The sequence below is a fragment of the Oncorhynchus clarkii genome, chromosome 17, assembly GCF_045791955.1.
Source record: "Oncorhynchus clarkii lewisi isolate Uvic-CL-2024 chromosome 17, UVic_Ocla_1.0, whole genome shotgun sequence".
In the NCBI taxonomy this organism is placed as follows: Eukaryota; Metazoa; Chordata; class Actinopteri; order Salmoniformes; family Salmonidae; genus Oncorhynchus; species Oncorhynchus clarkii.
This window is the reverse complement of record NC_092163.1, coordinates 48,591,969-48,611,615: the sequence shown is the minus strand read 5'-3', so window position 1 is coordinate 48,611,615 and position 19,647 is coordinate 48,591,969. Positions and strand designations below refer to the sequence as shown.

General features: G+C 43.8%; 1 protein-coding gene across 1 annotated transcript; it reads right to left on the bottom strand.

Moving 5' to 3' along the window:
• Nucleotides 1–6,155: 6,155 nt before the first annotated feature.
• Nucleotides 6,156–16,763, bottom strand: LOC139371017 (nuclear receptor subfamily 1 group D member 1-like). Its single transcript, XM_071111035.1, has 6 exons — nucleotides 15,938–16,763; nucleotides 10,403–10,708; nucleotides 10,080–10,313; nucleotides 8,214–8,761; nucleotides 7,732–8,128; nucleotides 6,156–7,631 (listed from the first exon to the last, which is right to left on the bottom strand). The coding sequence occupies exons 1-6, from the start codon at nucleotides 15,951–15,953 to the stop codon at nucleotides 7,435–7,437; spliced, it is 1,698 nt and encodes a 565-aa protein (XP_070967136.1). The 5' UTR covers nucleotides 15,954–16,763; the 3' UTR covers nucleotides 6,156–7,434.
• Between the last annotated feature and the right edge of the window lie 2,884 nt (nucleotides 16,764–19,647).

Genomic DNA, 19,647 nt, shown 5'->3' with positions numbered 1-19,647 from the left:
TTGTGTTCTGAGAGTGATTTGATATGACTTGATATGATCCCTGATTGGTCACAGTTGTGCGTGTCGGCAGGTGATTGTGGAGTGAGAGGTGGCTTGAGTAGCCTCTGAGCCTTCCCACGTGTTTGATATCTTGTAATGGCATGTCTGTTTTAAAAAAAATTATATGATTGTTTTGGTCACCAACAATTGAACATCTATGATCTGCTTGGGCTGATTGACTACAGAGTCAGGACACCAGATTTGTGGTATTCTTTACTGGACATTACAGGTTTGCCAATACAAAACGTTGCCCTAGATTTATCAACTAACCTGGTATTGGTGATACTATCTTCGTTCTGTATTCGGCCAAACATTTATCTTCAAAAATGTCCATGTCCAGTTGCAGGTGTTTTATTTGATGACTTTTATAATGCTTCCTTTTGCTCCATGAAGTAGTCAAACAACATGTACGCCACCAATCTTGTCTATTTCAAATGTTCTCTTCTTCGCTCATAATGGCGTTCACACTCATTTAATGTACATGCCTCCACCTACTGTACAGGTAATGAACTTGAGAAAAATACTAAATCCATTGTGGAAAGGGGAAATAAAACGACATCATACAAAAATAGATAATAAATAAATACATTCCGCTCCTTTAGTCATAGTCAATCCAAATCACGTCCCTACACAGGATCAGGGGCATGGTAGGGGGGGGGGGGATCATCTTCAGTCAGGATTCCCTGCTATGTTATAGCTGTTTATTCCTGAATACTCAAAAACGTTGCATCCACCTTCACTATCAATGTATGTGTATCCTTCAACTGGAGAACGACATTCTGAATCTCAACTGGCTGCTGGGCGTCCACTGTCATAGCTTCCTCAGGTCCATTCGCTCCAACTATTTCCGTGCAGGAGACCTTCAAGGGTAATGTTTAAAGTGCATGCCGCCACCTATTGTTCTGGAGTGTGCAATCAATAATGGTTACCTAATTCTGTACTACTAAGAAAAATAAATAAACAAATAAATCCCTACTAATTTCTAACAAACCCTCCCCCATCTGTGATTGGGAGTCCCATAGGACATCACAGATTTGGCCGGGGTAGGCCGTCATTGTAAATAAGAGTTTGTTCTTAACTGACTTGCCTAGTTAAATAAAGGCTAAATAAAATTTTAAAAAATTAAAATCCTTCCATCATGCTGAGACACTCCATCCTTAGGCCTTAGGATTATTCAGCATTTCAAAAATCATGTCGACAACCACAATAATCCTGCACCCGGCAAGTCATGTTGATAACCATTTTAGTGAAAGCTGTGAAGTCAATTTGATTTACTATCAAAGTGTCCCTTCACACAGCATATTTATGGAAGCAAGATTTCTGAACAGATGTCAAAACCATGTCAGGACTTGTAGAACCCCCCCCCCCCCACAATTACAACATGTAGCCTTCACATTGTTCCCACAGTCACCATAATCATGTTCCCCTCCACACTTGGCACATATTTTCTTTCCTTTACACTGAGCAGCTGCATGTCCCATTCTTCGGGATTTAAAACACCGCAATGGGGATGGGACAAATTCTCTGACATTGAAAATAATTAATCCGATCTGTACTTTTTCAGGCAAAACCTTCTCAAACCTAAGAACCACTGATAAGCTTTCATTTCTTCATCCCTCTTTCCTGCAGATCAACCTTTCACCTCAATCACTATACCTCCCTTCACATGTTCTTTAATATCATCTATGGACATAGACAGTGGGACCGCAGACATGACTCCCTTTAACTTTAGCACAAGCTCCAGGAACATGATCTACTTCCCTTGCTGAGCACAGCTAGCACAGAATATTAACAGTCTACCATTTCCAATGAACCGGGCTAGTTTAACTTCACCTATCTCTTTCTTTACGGCATTGGTTAATCAAACATCATCACAACTTTCCACTCTGACACATCATTACTCTTGTTCCCTACCTTCACCCTCTTCACACTCTCTTCGCTAAAAGCTAAACTGCTTTCAGTAGCATGGTCTCTGTTTTTCCTATTACTTTCCACCACAGACCATTCAGGTCCTTGACACTCATCCTCCCGACCCATATCATGTCATGAGAACTATCATCCATATTCCACGCATTCCAGCACAGCCGTTGCTTCTCCAACCCTCTCTCCATATCCTCCATCAACGCATCCTCACTACTCGCCGCCAACACCAGGTGCTTCCTTGGCACACTCCCCATCCCAGGTCAGTGTCATTATGTCGTACACATTGTTGGATTACCTCATGTAGAAAAAAATGTGATTTCTATTAATAACGGAGCATTTTCTAAATTCAAACAAACCACCTGCAACTGGACGAGGAGATTTTAGAAGATACGTTTGGCCGAGAAATCGAGAGCGAAGATAGTATCGCCAAATACCAGATTCGTTTGGCAAATCTGTCCATAACTCTATCCTCCTGATTCCTGCTTACAAGCAAAAACTCAAACAGGAATTGCCAGTGACAAGCTCAATATGGAAGTGGTCAGATGAAGCTGATGACAAGCTGCGGGACTCTTTCGCTAGCACAGACTGGAATATGTTCCGGGACTCATCCGATGACATTAAGGAGTTTACCACATCAGTCACCGGCTTCATTGATAAGTACATCGACGACGTCATCCCCGCAGTGAACGTAAATACATATCCCAACCAGAAGCCATGGATTACAGGCAACATCCGCACTGAGCTAAAGGCTAGAGCTGCTGATTTCATTGAGCGGGACACTAACCCGGACACTTATAAGAAATCCCGCTACACTCTCTGACGAACCATCAAACAGGCCAAGCATCAATACAGGACTAAGATCGAATCCTACTACGCCAGCTCTGATGCTCGTCGGATGTGGCAGGACTTGCAAATTATCATGGATTAGAAAGGGACTGTCATTAAGTTTGCCGACGACTCGACGGTGATAGGGCTGATCACTGACAACAATGAGACAGCCTATAGGGAGGAGGTCAGAGACCTGGCAGTGTGGTGCCAGGACAACAACCTCTTCCTCAACGTCAGCAAGGAGCTGATCGTGGACTACAGGAAACAGAGGGCTGAGCACACCCCCATTCACATTGATGAGGCTGTAGTGAAACGGGTCAAGAGCTTCAAGTTTCTTGATGTCCACATCACTAAGTATCTATCATGGTCCAAACACACCAACACACTCGTGAAAAACGCACGACAACACCTCTTCTCCCTCAGGAGGCTGAACAGAATTGTAAAAACACCAGCAACTCAGCTCTAAGTTTGTTACATTTTGGAAATATGTTCCAAAGTAAACCCACACATAATATAGATATATATGTGATCATATACAAATGTAAGCAAGGTTTGAAATGACTGTTTTAGTCAAATATTAGAGCTGTTTCTTGCTGTCAATTTGCAGTCTACAAATAATTAGTAATTATGTTCTGGCCCCCTGATCATCCGGCTCAAGTAAAAATCCTCCTGCAGCTGAATCTAACTGATGATCCCTGATCTATGGCGAAGTTTTGCATAGGCAACCTGCAACGTCCAGTAATGGATACCAAAATGTTTTGGGTATATTACATTATGTGGTGTACAGTCTGTAGCTGCTGGTAAGTAAGCTATCATTTAGACAGGTTATAGCACAGTTAGTCAAGCCTAAAACACCTAGACATAGCGAGAACAGGCTTATCCCTGTGCTAGATGGCTAGTTGGTTTTGTAGCAATCCTGCTTAAATAAATAAAGACTGATAAACTAATTTCAACAGTGTAAAGCTTGTCAACTGTAAAACTACATGTATTGTCTTGACAGCTTAGTTTCAGCCTATGGAATCAAGAGTCCAGAACCATTAGATAGAGATGTTGCTTAAATTGTACTTAGGCACCGATCTAGGACCAGTTTACCTTCCTTAAGGTCTACCCTTAATCATTAGGGGGGAAAACACAAAACTGACCATATATCAGCACCCAGTGGCAATCTTACGCCATACGAGTCAGCAACACTGTCATTATGAACACTAGATGGTGATAGTGTACTATCTGTAAAGTTATGGTGTCCTACTCTGCTGTATGGTTCTTTATCCACACGTAAGAATAGCACTGTAAATCCCTGTTCAAGTACTAGTCGGAAGAAGGGAACTGAAATGTCCGATTTACTAATTCGTTGAAGGCGGGCACGCGTATAACAACAACCAGTTAACTGTTAACAATTCGGACATTTGGTTAATTTGGTTCACCGACGATATACTCCACAAGTTTAGCGAGTCTTATTTTTCTGACTTTATAAACGTATGTTCTTAATGACATTATTTTTTTTCTTCATTCTTCTCATGTTATATATAGTCTGTGACGCACTAGTTAACGCTTTAGCTGTAACTGTCCTGTAGGTGGCGCATGAAGATCTGTTTTAGCCGGCCTACTGTGTGTTCCAGACAGAGCAGTGTTCTACACAAATGTACCCTTCATTATGTTCCCAATGTTCCCAAAGGTTGGTTCTATTTATACCTTCCAAATCTGCTCTCATAGCTGAAAAACACTTGGGAGGTTTTGGCTCCCTTGACAAACTACAGTATTTGAGTGTAAAATAATTTAAAGATGCCGTCAATCTGGGGGCAAAGTGAATATTTAGCTTCACTCGCAGCTGGCCAGTAAACATTTTCAAACATAAAACTGCTATTAAAGAACTTTAATTCACATCTGTCTGATGTGAATGCCCTAATTTAGGGGACAGGGCACGGATATAAAACTCATAGACACGTGACTGGTTACCTTGATTATTTCCTACCTAGGCAGAGAGGAAGAGTTGAAGCGAGAGGATTTGATCTGCCCAAAATCTGTCCACGAAAATAAGACCACGAAATGAGGAATTTTTGTATGGAGTTCAATGAGAGAGAACTTATAATGGAATTGCTCATTTGCTACATGAGGCTTATTTGATCAAATAGAAGTTTCGCAATGGTTTGGTTGTTATGAATGCACTGATATAAGTGGACACAGGTAGCACTTTAGCAACTTTATATCTTGAACCAATGACAAATGTATTTAAATGGCAGTGGCCATGCTTGACAGCGTTACCCAACCCCTCACAGTTTTTCAACTGTTCGGTACAGCACCGTTTCCCTTCAATTGAATGTTCCAGAACGTAAAAATGTACTGAACGAGGCCCTGTTGTTCACACGTGTATCTGCCCTCTCATTGGCTGGAATGCTCCTATCTGATCTCGCCTTTTTCCGCATGCATTCCATATTTGATGATATGTACTGTATTTCCATTGTTAGAGTCGACTATCTTGTCAATATAATAGATAATCTTTCCCCAGGGTCATGGCTACAAGGGTGCTGGGGGTGTGTGTGTGGGCCCTCCAGATGTTAGATGCCCTCTGAATGCCCTCTGTATCTTGCTCTGGTCGTTATATTTTTACCTTCACAAGGACACACACACATGCATGGACACTTTCTATCATTATCATTATTTTCTTAATCTCCAGAAAAGTACAGATTTCAGATGCACTGTGGACACATCTCAACTCTCATCTGTACCTACCTCTGCGTGGACACGTCCCAACTCTCATCTGTATCTAGCTCTGCGTGGACACGTCCCAACTCTCATCTGTATCTAGCTCTGCGTGGACACGTCCCAACTCTCATCTGTATCTAGCTCTGCGTGGACACGTCCCAACTCTCATCTGTACCTACCTCTGCGTGGACACGTCCCAACTCTTATCTGTATCTAGCTCTGCGTGGACACGTCCCAACTCTCATCTGTATCTAGCTCTGCGACAAGTGGTGTTCAGACAATCAATCAATCAAATGTATTTATGAAGCCCTTTTTACATCAGCAGATGTCACAAAGTGCTGTACAGAAACAGCCTAAAACTACAAAAAGTAAGCAACGTAAGATGTAGAAACACACACTTGACACATTTACCCACATTATTTTCTATCAAATATATTTGACACAGTTCGCATCCTAATCATTCTGTCCCTGCATGGTTCTTTGTTATATCTGCTCTGCGAGGATGAGTTCATGTTAACCTGTGAACTGTGTGCCTATACTTTGCTAGGTTACTGCTTTGCCTCTGTTGTGCAGCGTGGTATGTTGGGTATGGTTAATAGTGTTAGTGGCTTTTATGTAAGTCAATAACACACAGAAACGAGTGAAGAGTCATACACAAGAAGTACAGTATACCATCTCATTTAATATTGGTTCTCTATGGAAGAAGTTTAACCATGAAACATTTACAAAATATACACAAGGTAATGCATCAATCAATCAACAATAGTTATATTTCAATAATGTAGGTTCAAATCAAACAGTTTTTTATTTTACACGGTTGGTGCACCGGTTCCATCAGTAAGGATGAGTGTTGGGGGTTGTAAGGATCAGTTCATGACAGGAAGACCACTGGCCCCATACAGTAGATGCATACCTTGCACCCCCCCCCCACACACACACAATCGTGCACCTCTCAAACATAGCACCCCCGCTTTGTGTCTTCAATAGTGCTAACATCATACAGCAATCAACTCAAATGAAGTAGGAACCAGTCACAAATATTATGTACAATATGTTCAACAATAGAATACCTTAATACATATAACCCGACAAATTAGGTCTAAAATGACCAAATGTCTCCCTGATTACAGTATTCAAATATAATGCTTCATACTCTCAATTCTTACAAATGTAAATAATACATTTTCTCATCAAATCCCAAATATTGGATTTCCAAAAAGATTCATGACGTGATTTTGAAAATATCTTAGGCTGTTTTAACAGTGCATACACAGTCAGTTAGGGATCTAATAGTGTGTTATACATTGCTATTGCTCTGTCATATGGGCTTGTTGATGTATGGAAAGTGCTGTGTTTGAATGTGTAGAAAGAAAATGTCCCTTTCTCTTGTGAAAAGGGTGTGCTTCCTTCTTGCTGGTTTTCTGTCTGTCTGTGGCAGGACAGGAGGACATAGTGATGCGCGAAATGAGAGAGGAGGAATGGAACCGTCTTTTGGTCTTCAGTCACTGTCACTATCATTGGGAAATATGGGTAATGGAGGATTTGTAGACTCTCGTCCTTCAACTATGGGAGTTAAGTTGGACTAAGATGAGGATTTGCTGTCTAACTCCCAGCACACCAACTTGTTAGGCAGATTATACGTCTATGAGAGATTCTACCAGCTGTGAGTATTGTTCATGAGGTCATAGTTCAAGAGACTCCCTCCTATTATCCATTTTTCTCTGAGATGCCTCTCAGTCCACTCATTCACCCTGTCCAACCCTGCTTCTGCCCCAGTCCTAGCTCCAGCACACACAGCCCATTGAAGAGAGCCTGAGGATGACCGGCTGCTGGCTTATGGCTGGAGTGAAGGAGTCATGAGGGTGTTCACCAAGAGGACTGCCCCTTTCGGGGGTCCGGTAGTCAGTGGGTGCCCCTGCGGGCTGTGGTTCCTTCAGGCCCTTAGGGGTCGATGCTAAAGGCCAGCAGCTTGTCGGAGTGCATGTTGTTGAGGGTGCGCAGGTCGGGCAGGCGCAGCAGCAGCTTGGGGAAGAGGGTGCTGTCGTCGGGGCAGCGGCGGGTGATGAGCGAGCGCAGGGCTTTGATCAGACTCTCCTGAAGCTGCTCCACTGCAACTACATCAGCCACACCTGAACAATCTGAGAGAGGAGACAATGTTATATACATGGTGAAAAATCTAAACATCTGTGATTTTTTAAAAAGATTTAGAGAAGCGTGTGTTTCTTATGAGTCTCTTACCGGCAGACACTAGCACCACAGCCATGAAGAGGGCCATCTCGTCGGGCTCCAGGCCCAGAGATCCCAGCTTCTCACTAAACTCAAACATGGCGTCCAGCAGAGAGCCCATACCCAGCGCCCGCAGGGATGTCAGGGGGTATGTCTGGCCGTTCAGGAAGGTCACCGTCTTCTCCTTGGGGTCGAACAGTGAGCAGAACCTGACCATCAGCACCTGGAAGGTGCCGGCCTTAAGCAGCATGACCTGGTCATGCTGGCTGAGACTCTGGAACCCGGGGATGCTCTTGGCAAACTCCACCACCTCCTTGACGGCCGGCGTGAAGCACTGGGAAAAGGCGTCCCAGATCTGCTGGCTGGATCGGTCACGGGGGGCCACGGGACATGCGTTCAGGGGACATGCCTGAGAAAGAGGGAGAGGGTTAGAATGGCTCTATGACCCATGCATTGTACATATAGTACATATACTGAGATTGAATGAGACTCACCAGAACTTTGGCCCCTCCACTCAACTTCCAGGGGCATGTAGTCTGGTTTAGAGACTCGCCGGCTGAAAAGTTGTTGTGATTGGCTTGGAAGGTCTGAGCGGACTGGCTGCCATTGGACATTGGGCATTGACTCTGATTGGATGATGGTTGGTAGGTATATTGGGCGTTGTCAACATTGTTGTTGCGTGGGTAGCGAGGGGGGGTCTGGTAGCTTTGTGTGGGATGTGACTGGTACCCCTGAGAGGGGTTGGAATGGGAGTGGGTTTGGGGTGCGGGGTGAGCGTAGCCAGAATCATGTGCTGGATTGTTGCGGATGTTGTTGCTGTTGACGACCATCTTGATTACTGGCTTCACATCCTCTTGGGCAAAGATGTTGCGGTAGGCAGTGGAAATGGACTCGCCAGGTTCTGGGCTGGCCGGGGCCTCAGAGGAAGAAGGGGAGGAATCAATCTCCATGGATGCTGATTCGTTGAGGCTATTCATGTAGCTCTGCATCTCGTCCAATAGCCTCTGCTTCTCACGCTTTGGGATACGCCCAAAACGCACAGCTGAGGAGGAGGACATGGGGAAAATACGTTAGCCAATGAATGGATAATACAGATGGCAGTGACTGGAGCTGGTATAGCAGTAGCCTATTACTTATCAGTCTAATTCAACCTTTACTCCCTGACACTGATTGGGAATGCAATCTCTGTGTTGTATTATTACTGACTACTCCTACAGGGTAAAGAAAGCTGGGGGAGCTTTTCTCCTCTCTCTATAACCAGTCTGTTTCAATCGACCATGAAAATACATGGTTTACCACCCCCCCCCCCCCCCCCCCTCTCCTCTTCATCTCTCCAGTCCTTCCATCCCCCTCTCCATAGCGCACGTCCTCTAGCAAACCTATTTATAGTCTGCTACTGTATGCTACACCCCTTCCCCCTGATCTCTCTCTTCCTCTTTCTACCTCGCCCCTCGCTGACTCTTGCTCTCTAGCTCCTTCCTCTGTGTCCCTGTTAAGAAACACAAAGTAGGTTCTTGGGTCAGCTAGAGTAAACGTTGTCATTGTGAGTGACAGTGAGGGAGGAGTGGTCAAAGTGGAGGAGTGGAAAAAGTGAGAGGGTAATAGGGTATGAGTAAAGGGGTGACGTGGTAATGAAAGGGCGAAAGAGAGTCTCATGGGCGAGAGGGAATGTGAAAGGGTGAGGGAATTAGAGGATGATTGAATGAGAGTGAAGGGTAAAAAGATGGAAAAGGGAAAAAGGGGGTAGGTACGTGACATCAAATGCCATTTTAAATATAAATGCCTTGCATTCCTAAAATAAATCTTCAAATAACACAAGTATTAAAATAACATATAGAGCGAAAAGGCCAAACCTATGCTTTGAGCTTTGTTGGGTAATTGGTGCAATGGTGGATCGTTTTCCTCCTCTATAGCATTTTCCTTTTATAGGTCACCTCGAAGGTTTGCTCCAGAAAAGAAGATGATTTATTATCACCTAGTTTATAGATACCTCTGGAGGGTATGGTGGCCTGTAGGGAAATGATGTCATACAGGAGAGGGATGGAGCTGAGCCTCTAACTGTACCAACTGTACTATCCTCCAATAAAATTTGAATAGTTTACGATTAGAACATGACCTATTAAAAGCCTGTATGTTATAGACTTTGTGGTCATACTTCTAATAGATGTGCAAACACATTCAACCTAACATGGAGGGTAATGAAGCGGCCTGTGGCCTAATTTCCAGAAATAAACCGTATTTGCCACAGTTTTCCTCATGACTGATGACTACTGGGACTCCCCAACTGCTTCTGTCATCAATCAGAAACTATGGGCCAGAGGAGAGAAAAAGAGGGAGAGGAAGATAGAATGTTCTCTTACCATCTCTGGACATGCCCACGTAGAGACACTTCTTGAAGCGGCAGTGCTGGCAGCGGTTGCGGTTCATGCGCATGATCAGGCAGCTCTCGTTCTTCACACACATCTTGTAGTGGATGTTCTGCTGGATGCTGCGCCGGAAGAAACCCTTGCAGCCTTCACAGGCGTGAACGCCGTAATGGAAGCCAGAAGCGATGTCCCCACACACCTTACACAGGAGCACCATGCCTCCTGCCTCTGTGAGGTAGACAGAAATAGGAATGATTGGTTAGACATTACAATAGAAAAATATAAGAAGAAAGAAAGCCAGTAGAAGCGGTACTTACTGGTGAAGGTGCCAGTGAAACTGCAGGGCCTCTTGGCCACCATAGGGTGGGCGTAGGTGTTTCCAGAGGATGTAGCGGCTGTAGTGGCATTGGCTTCAGGGAACTGGAAGACTAGTTTGGGCGAGGGCCCACCCCTGTTCTCCCCTCTTTCTCTCTTCAGAGGGCCGATCTCGGGGAACGAGACAGGCTCAGGAGATGAGGGTTGGGAGTGGGAGGACCGGGGGGACTGGGTCTGGTACCCGCTGGAGGGGCTGCCAGGGCTGGGGCTGGCACTACCAGATGATCCAGCATACAGTATCACACCACCTGGAGTGCAAAGATGAGAGGAGAGAGAGGGAGGGCAGTTAGTGTTTCCATGTCACAAGGAAGCAGACATTAGGCTATGCTGTCAGCAAACTAGCTGTGCAAAGATATCTAGATTCATATCTGTGTCGAAGGTAGGTAGGTCAACTAACAGATAAGTGTTGAGCAATAGGCACTTGGCTGGGTTACCTAACATGAACACACCTCCTGCCCGAGGTCGATATTTAAACCACAATCAGTCTCAGAGAAGCTGGTAAAAGGTAATAGAAGGTCAGAATGTGTCGGGAAAATGAGGTCAAGTCTAGCCTCGGGGCCAACCAGATCTTTGTCAATAGTCTTTTTCCAAAATGTGGATTTATAAGATTTCAAAAAAGCATTATCATTTTAGCTTTGACTAATTCTATGTTTGATGTGAGACCTTGAATATATACAAAAACAAAATAATGTAAAAAGTATTTAAAACATTTCCCGATTTTGTAAGAAAAAAATCTAGGCTATATAAATTGTACCGTACCGCGCCCACTCAAAAGTTCTAGAACGTTCCAAAGCAAGTTCGGTACGTAAACTCGGAAATGGCTCATAACTCCCTCACTCCCTCTCCCCATCTCTCTACCCCTCCCTCCCTGTAAAGATTGTGTTCTGTGTACGAGAAGAGCGACAGCCCCTCACGTGTACGTTCAGCCAGCCAGCCAGCTGCCTCCTCGCGCTAACAGCAAGCCTCGCTTTTCCCTGTTCATGCGCCCGGAGCTTGCTCAAACTGCCTGCCACACGACCGCCGACTCACATGGACTCCTGACACACAAGGCGCTTTCCGCAGTCCCGTGTAGACAACAGTCGCAGTACAATAACAGGCTGCTGAGAGCTCACGGTTGAAAGAGAGAGGGTTTCCGTTTGAAAGAGAGAGGACAGGCTACTGTGCATGTATTGCATTCCACTGAGTCACCGAACCCCCCCCCCCCCCCCCTCAAGCGGTTTTAATATAATTTCAGTCAGCATTACATGTTTTCAATACAGGTCAAACTCATCATTGTGCTATCTGAAACAATAGCCGTGTTTCTCTCTCGGCTGGAGGAGACAAGTGCTGCTGGCTGGGATATTCTGTTTAGGTTAAAGTGAGTGTGCCTGACTATAATTCCTCTGCCAGCATGTGCCAACACCGACTGTGATAACTGCTGGGGCTTCACTGTTTGCGTGAGGCAGAGCTTCCCCTCTACCTGAAATGTCGGACTTTAAATCCACCCCCACCCCCTCTATTGACACACACTCATATAGTCCTGAGCTGTTGGTTTGGTTTACATTGTCAAGTGGCAGCCCAGTGAGGGGGACCTGACCCCTGACCTTCTCTATGGCAGAGACAGCATAATTCACCAGAAACCTGAGCCTGGCCAGGTGGCTCGAGGAAAGGCCCCTCCCTGGAGCACTATGCTATGACACAGGTGGGGAAGGGCTGTATGACTCAGAGCTAGGATAAACATAGACAGTAACTAACCCCTCCTTATTCCCTCCCCCTTTAATGGAGGTCCCACCCACACTTAGGGCATAGAAAAGAAGGGAGACAGCCAGGTGACGTGTGTGCATACTTGGCCGTGAGTCTTGAGACAGGTGGAAAAAAACTCAGCTTGGACTGAAATGCATATCAATGAAGACCAAATAGCTCATTAATAATATTGTAATCCTGTAATTTCTAACATGTTAATATAGTGACTATCGGTTTAGTTTATTGAAAGGCAAGCCCATATCACATCTGACAATCAGGCTTCTGAGTTCTCACCTTCACCCCTGTACTATAGTCACACAGCTATAATGGTAATATAACCACTGCTGTTGTGAAACCGCTGTACTCTGTCACTAAGGTTGAGGTCAGCTTTAACTCCACTGCTTCGTTGGAAGTCAGATAAACGTCCATGGCTCATGTCGGGTGAGGAGACTCGTGGTGAGCTAATCTGATAGTCGGTTGGCTGGAGGGAGTGCTCAGGAACGTGTCCTCCTTTCCCCTCTCTCTCTTGGTGACCCTTACTCACTCCCTCCCTTCTTCTTTCCCTCCAGACATCCCAGACACTGCCTCCTTGTCTAACCTATCATCTCATTGGCCTAATCTATCATCTCAACCTCGCCATTTGTAAGTGTTTGGTGTGTTACATTGACATGGTAAATCTATAAATAAATTACAGTGAATAAGACTGGGGTGAACCACTGGTTATACACACAATTACATTGAATACCAGTAGATTAATAATGATACATCCAGGCAATCACAACTGGCCGTGATTGGGAGTCCCATAAGGCGGAGCACAATTGGCCCAGGTTCGTCTGGGTTTGGCCGGTGTAGGCCGTCATTGTAAATAAGAATTCGTTTTTAACTGACTTGCCTAGTTAAATAATGGTTAAATATAAAAATATATATATATATTGTCCAGTTACTCATATTAACTTCCCATCCGGCTCTGATGATTGACAGAATAGCAGTCTTTGCATTTATTGGCAGAAGAAGTGGGGCAATATAACAATTAGTGTATCTTGGAGTAGAAGCCTATAGAAACGTTATGACATAGAAAACAGTGTATTTTGATCCACCATATAAACTATATTATAAATATAGGCCAGCCTACCCTCCAACCTGAATTTAGACAATTTGAATTTGCTACTTGTCAGGGTAATTTGTGATATCGGTGAGTGAACCATCACTACAATGTATTCTCAACATGTGACATTTTGTGTATTGCTACCATGTATTACAAAAGTATCACAATATCCACTATATTGAATATACTGTATATCAAACTATTCAGTTGTCTTTCCAAATTAAAATATATCGGCGTAAAGAAATTTAACATTAAACTAGTGGATAGGGTACTAAAACGTTCTGACCCACTGACCAAATTCTGGCAGCAGCAAAACAGAGTTCCCGGAAAGGCTGTGAGTAGGAGTTCCCGGAAAGGCTGTGAGTGAGCGAGGGGAGAGCGCAAGGGAGATTAAAAATATGTAGGCGAGGGTGGGAATCACGCGCTGCACGTGGATGCTGAGGTTTATGCACGTGAAGTCGGCTCTAGACAGGCAAGGTGGGAACTCGGGTAAATCAGGCGCATGATGCCGACCATTATCAGACTGTTGCCATGCAAATAATAGCTAAGATATTTATTAGACTTGAGAACATGGCTGTAAATAGGGGACTAGGTCATTCAATATCAATGCCACTGTCACATTCCCTGCTGTCTTCGTGGAAATATATTTGGCAATTGAGTTATTCCAGCCTCAAATGTGTCATAACATGACCGTTATGGTAATTACCTATATTATTAATGGAAACTGACTCAAAAGGCAATTATCTATTGAATTAACGCAATTTGAATATCTTTAACTTTAGAATATTGAGTGGTAAATTGTGTCACCTCGTAGGCTTACAGGGTTTCCCTTTATAAGGGAACCACTCCCATATTGTGACCTGCCATGGAGATTCATTCACTGCTATGAATTCATGGACTATGGAGGCCAACTTGGTCAACATATCAGTTGAAATAAAGGTTGAACACTCCCCATTACTGAGAGTTGGCTAGTGGTCATCATTCCACTGATGCTAATGACCCACTAACTGATAGGATATGTTTGGCACCCAAACATATGCATATATTGAAATACATTTTGGGTAATTCATATCTAAATTACTACTTTTTGTATTCCATATCTTGTATTTTGTGTATTTTGTTATATTGTACATTTTATATTGGTAAAAATGTTTTGACTGTAGCTCTGCTGGTGCCTGCAGTAGATCAGGGAAGACAATATTTCATAATAAAACAGTTTTTATGACCAATTCACCACCTACTCAATTTAGACCTGGCTTGAATAGCTGTTAACTGTTCAAATGTGGCCTTCATGTCAGGACCAGCTCTTTTAAAAATGGTTTTGTCTCTCATGTCTATGGAATTGGCGTGATAGGTCCTTGACACACCATTGAGAGAGAAAAAAGTTATGATGCCCAGCAGCACTGAACAAGCTTGGGGAGACACCAGTCAGGTAGCTTGAGAAGTTCTGAAAATGCCTTTCTGGAGTAGTGCTGCTGATGAAAGGATTTGGAACGGTTTCGTTTTCCCCTTGTAATCACGTTTGATTCAATTACGCCAACAATTCTCAACTCTCCAAGCAAAGGCAATCCATAAAATTGCTATTATGTAAAAGGAGCTAACACTAAATCAATAATGGAATAGTCACATGAAGTGCCGACCAGCACGTGCAGGCACCAGGGACTGACCGAGCGTGTAAAGTGGGACCGGTACTGAACGTCAATTTGTTATTTACATGTAGGGAATCGGGAAGTAGCAGTCAGCTCAGTCGCCGCAAAATAGCAAAGATTGTGGCATGCCATACGACAACCCACTCCCTCCAAACCATAAGCATCACTCACATTAGCCTTCACCCAAAAACACACTTGGCATTAAAATGTAGATTTAGCCCATCTATCTTTGACAAAATAGCAGCAAAATTATACAAAAGCCAGTTTTGAGATATAGTTAACAAAACCGCGTTAATTGCAGGCACCGAGCATTATCAGTGTTCATGTAAAGTTGTGCCATATGGGATAGGAATCGCAATTCCAGATAGTTTCTATCTTCTTATCTCCAATGTATACTACAATATAAACATTTTAAAAATAGGTAACCTAAAACATTACTTATTACATGATAGAAAGTAAATACGCGAAATAGTATATGTCCAATACCTCACCGAAGTAGCATTTCACTTAAAATGGAGGGATGTATTGCAAAAGGACATAGCAAAAATGGTATTATAAAAAGATGGGTTAATCTGTGGACATCGGATGGTTGGAGTTAAAAACAGAATGAATGGTGGATTGGCCGCTGTGGGTAAAAATCCATCCCTTGCAGAAAAAGGAAATTACGAATGTATGTATAATTAGTTAACTACATATACTGTTTATGTGAGCGAAAATAGCTATTAGTAGCAATAGAAGACATATTATCTGCCGAAGTGGTGGTAGGGTTGGGGGGAATACAAAAAAGCCTCGGGCAATACATGATCATGACATTATCAATGAACTCATTACCACTACGCACGGTACGTGTACCAAACACAGTGAAGGAATATACCTAAACAGTACACATTACATTTACTCAGTAGTGTTAATTTACAAGTAGTGTATTCGCAAATACATTTATGTTTTAGCCTACAACTGACAATAGCATTGATTGGTTATAACTTGGAAATGGAACTCACCAGGGCTGTTGTCCATTTTTTCCGGTATTTGGTTGATTCTAAACAGTATTGGAATTATTCAATGTTGGTTTGTCTCTTTGCGTCAATGGGGAGTTTCGTTGATATAGGTGAAATAGTCATGAACCGCCAAGAAAGCATAGAGCGGGAATCCCAATAAGAGCAATGAGACTGTACGCAGGTCATTGGGGGTCAATCAAACCCGTCAAGTGTGGAAAAAAAATCGAAACTGATTTAAAGATCAGCAAAACCTAAACTGGTATCGTTTGACGAAATGTTTGCAAATCGTCTCCAAGGTGTGTAATTCAGTGCCTTGCTGCCTCTAGCCTGCTTCGCTTGGTGTTCGTATGTCGTGTGGTGTACAGTAAACTATCACTGTAACATAACAAGCATTATTTGAAAAGAAATCCCAAGCATTCGGCTTTAGTGCCAGTCAGTCACCATGAACATCTCCAAAGTCAAAAGTGTGAAAGTAGTTTAGGCACACCCACTCATTAATAGGCAATACACCGCGCCCACACTACACCAGCACGTTTTCAGGTGTCTGAGAAATGTGACCATTTTTTTTTGTCCCTTCAACCTCTGTTTTGTATGCCAAGGATTACACTCACACTCTCTCTTTCTCTGACTGCATCTGTCACGCTCTAATAGAGTATCTCATCCACCTCTTTTACACCCCCCATCCTCCTCTAGCCCTTTATTCGTTCGCACGTTTTCATTGGTGGAGAGCTAGAGTGGAGGCGAAACCGTTGGACTCTCAACATTTGGGAGGCTAGTAAAGCTCGGTTGCATGTGCGCGCGGCATGTGAGCCGCCGAGCCTTGTGTCCTACTGACATACATTATATGCAAATATATGAGGCCTTGCGATAAGAAAGGGGGGCGGAGAGGGGGCTAGCACATGGGAAGGAGGCGGAGCTCACCGTGCTACCGCTCCCTCCATCTCGCTATCAAGTTCTGCCTTCAGAAGCGATTTGTTTTTTCCTAGAATCACAGCATCGGAAATTGGCATGAATCGTGGTGGGAATGTGGGTCAACATCAATTACTTGAGAGAACACATATCAAGCAGCAAAGCTTTCTCAAATACAATGTGGTGGGTGTCCTAAGTAAAGGCACCACATAGGAATCCCGAGTGCCCATGTTTTCGGTGGTTAGACACGAATTTGAATGTAGGTCATTGGGCTCTGCTGGAGGGGCTCTTAGTACGTGCGCCTCGTGTTTTATTATCATATATGCTAACGAATTTTGAATAAAGAAGTAATGAAGAGTGACGCAGATGCTCTGCCTACACCTAGGTTATAACACATTATTATACAATTGGGTCAAATGGGTCTGTGTGTGTTATATGTTCTCTGTGGCAGCTGGTTAGATATGGTCAATGCTGATAGGCTACTAGACGCCGTCACTTTTAAACCTCGTGAACCCAGCATGGGTAGCCAATGACACGACAGCCAGAGCGTCAGAGCATGTCCTCACGTGTTTTTCGTAATGAAGCATCGCCACTCCGTCGTGGAGTTCACTGCGCCGTAGATCACTCTTGCTGGCCAAACTTTATGATATACCAGGGCAGTAGGTGAATTATATATGCGTCATATTGCACAAGTTTAAGACCACGTTGTTTCCGATTCAAGAAACGTGTATAGCCATACGTCATTGTCATGTTTCAGACATTGGTCATATATGCCGCGTTCAAGTACTAGTCGGAACTAGGAAACTAGGACATTTCCGACTTGCTAACTGGTTGAGGATATACGCGTGCCGCTTTCAACCAGTTAGAAAGTCGGACATTTCCGAGTTTCTTAGTTCCGACTAGTACTTGAACGCGGCATTAACCACACATGGAACTGCGCCCTTTGGGCATTAACGTGCAATTATGCACAGAATGACACGACAGTTCTGGAGTTTACAGTCATTTAATAACTATTTATATTAACTGATTCAGAGTCGGTAAATTACACATTCATAAGCACAGCATAAGGGTATAACATTCATTTTAATGGAACATCATAGAAGTTTGAGGGATTTTTAATAAAAGCGTCATGATGTGACAAAGTTACTTGGTTATGACACACTTGACCAAAACGGAATGGTATCCATATTGTTATATATGACCTGTCTTTATGATATTGAATATAATCAATACAGATATAGGCTACATTGTCTGTTAATCAAACACCACCATTAAAAACTGTAATTCATTAATATTTTATAATTCGGAATGTAGCAGTTATGTACTGTGCCTATAGATGTGTAATTCATTATGAATATGAGATTTCATTTGAATCAAGACATATTTCAGTAGTTAAATAAATTGCAGTTAGGCAAATCACATTTAATCAGTTAATCATTGCAGTTAACCACAACGACTTACAAGAATGGCACAATATAAATTATTCATTTAATGTTAGTCATTGTTTTCATAGCTCAGTGTGTAGGACTACTAAATATACACTGAACAAAAATATAAATGCAACATGCTACAATTTCAAAGATTTTACTGAGTTACAGTTCAGACCAGTTGCCTCGTGTGTTTACGGACATATTCAATCTGCTGTCCCCACATGCTTCAAGATGGCCACCATTGTTCCTGTAGCCAAGAAGGCAAAGGTAACTGAACTAAATGACTGTCGCCCCGTAGCACTCACTTATGTCATCATGAAGTGCTTTGAGAGGCTAGTCAAAGATTATATCACCTCCACCTTACCTGTCACCCTAGACCCACTTCAATTTGCTTACCGCCCAATATGTCCACAGATGATGCAATCGCCATCACACTGCACACTGCCCTATCCCATCTGGACAAGAGGAATACCTATGTAAGAATGCTGTTCATTGACTACAGCTCAGCATTCAACACCATAGTACCCTCCAAGCTCATCATTAATCTTGAGTCCCTGGGTTTCAGCCCCGCCCTGTGCAATTGGGTCCTGGACTTCCAAACAGGCCGCCCCCAGGTGGTGAAAGTAGGAAACATCTCCACTTCCCTGATCCTCAACACTGGGGCCCCACAAGGGTGCGTGCTCAGCCTCCTCCTGTACTCTCTGTTCACCAATGACTGAGTAGCCATGCTTCCTCCAACTCAATCATCAATTTTGCAGACGACACAACAGTAGCAGGCTTGATGACCAACAATGACGAGACAGCCTACAGAGAGGAGGTGAGGGCACTCGGAGTGTGGTGTCAGGAAAACAACCTCTCACTCAAAGTCAACAAACAAAGGAGGATGGTGGACTTCAGGAAACAGCAGAGGGAGCACCCCCCTATCCACATCGACGGGACAGCAGTGGAGAAAGTGGAAAGTTTTAAGTTCCTCGGCGTACACATCACGAACAAACTGAAATGGTCCACCCACACAGACAGTGTGGTGAAGAAGGCACAACAGCGTCTCTTCAAACTCAGGAGGCTGAATACATTTGTCTTGTCACCTAAAACCCTCACAAACTCTTACAGATGCACAATTGAGAGAATCCTGTCGGGCTGTATCCCCGCCTGGCACGGCATCTGCCTGCCCACAACCGCAAGGCTCTCCAGAGAGTGGTGCGGTCTGCACAACGCATCACTGGGGGCAAACTACCTGCCCTCCAAGACCCCTACACCACCCGATGTCACAGGAAGGCCATAAAGATCATCAAGGACAACAACCACCCAAGCCACTGCCTGTTCACCCCGCTACCATCCAGAAGGCGAGGTCAGTACAGGTGCATCAATGCTGGG

Bases quoted from the DNA above. Each gene is read 5' to 3' on its own strand.
- LOC139371017 (XM_071111035.1), bottom strand. The intron at 8,762-10,079 runs GTAAGAGAACAT...CCTCCTCCTCAG, and splicing joins CGTGGGCATGTCCAGAGATG to CTGTGCGTTTTGGGCGTATC. The intron at 7,632-7,731 runs GTAAGAGACTCA...CTCCTCTCTCAG, and splicing joins TGTGGTGCTAGTGTCTGCCG to ATTGTTCAGGTGTGGCTGAT.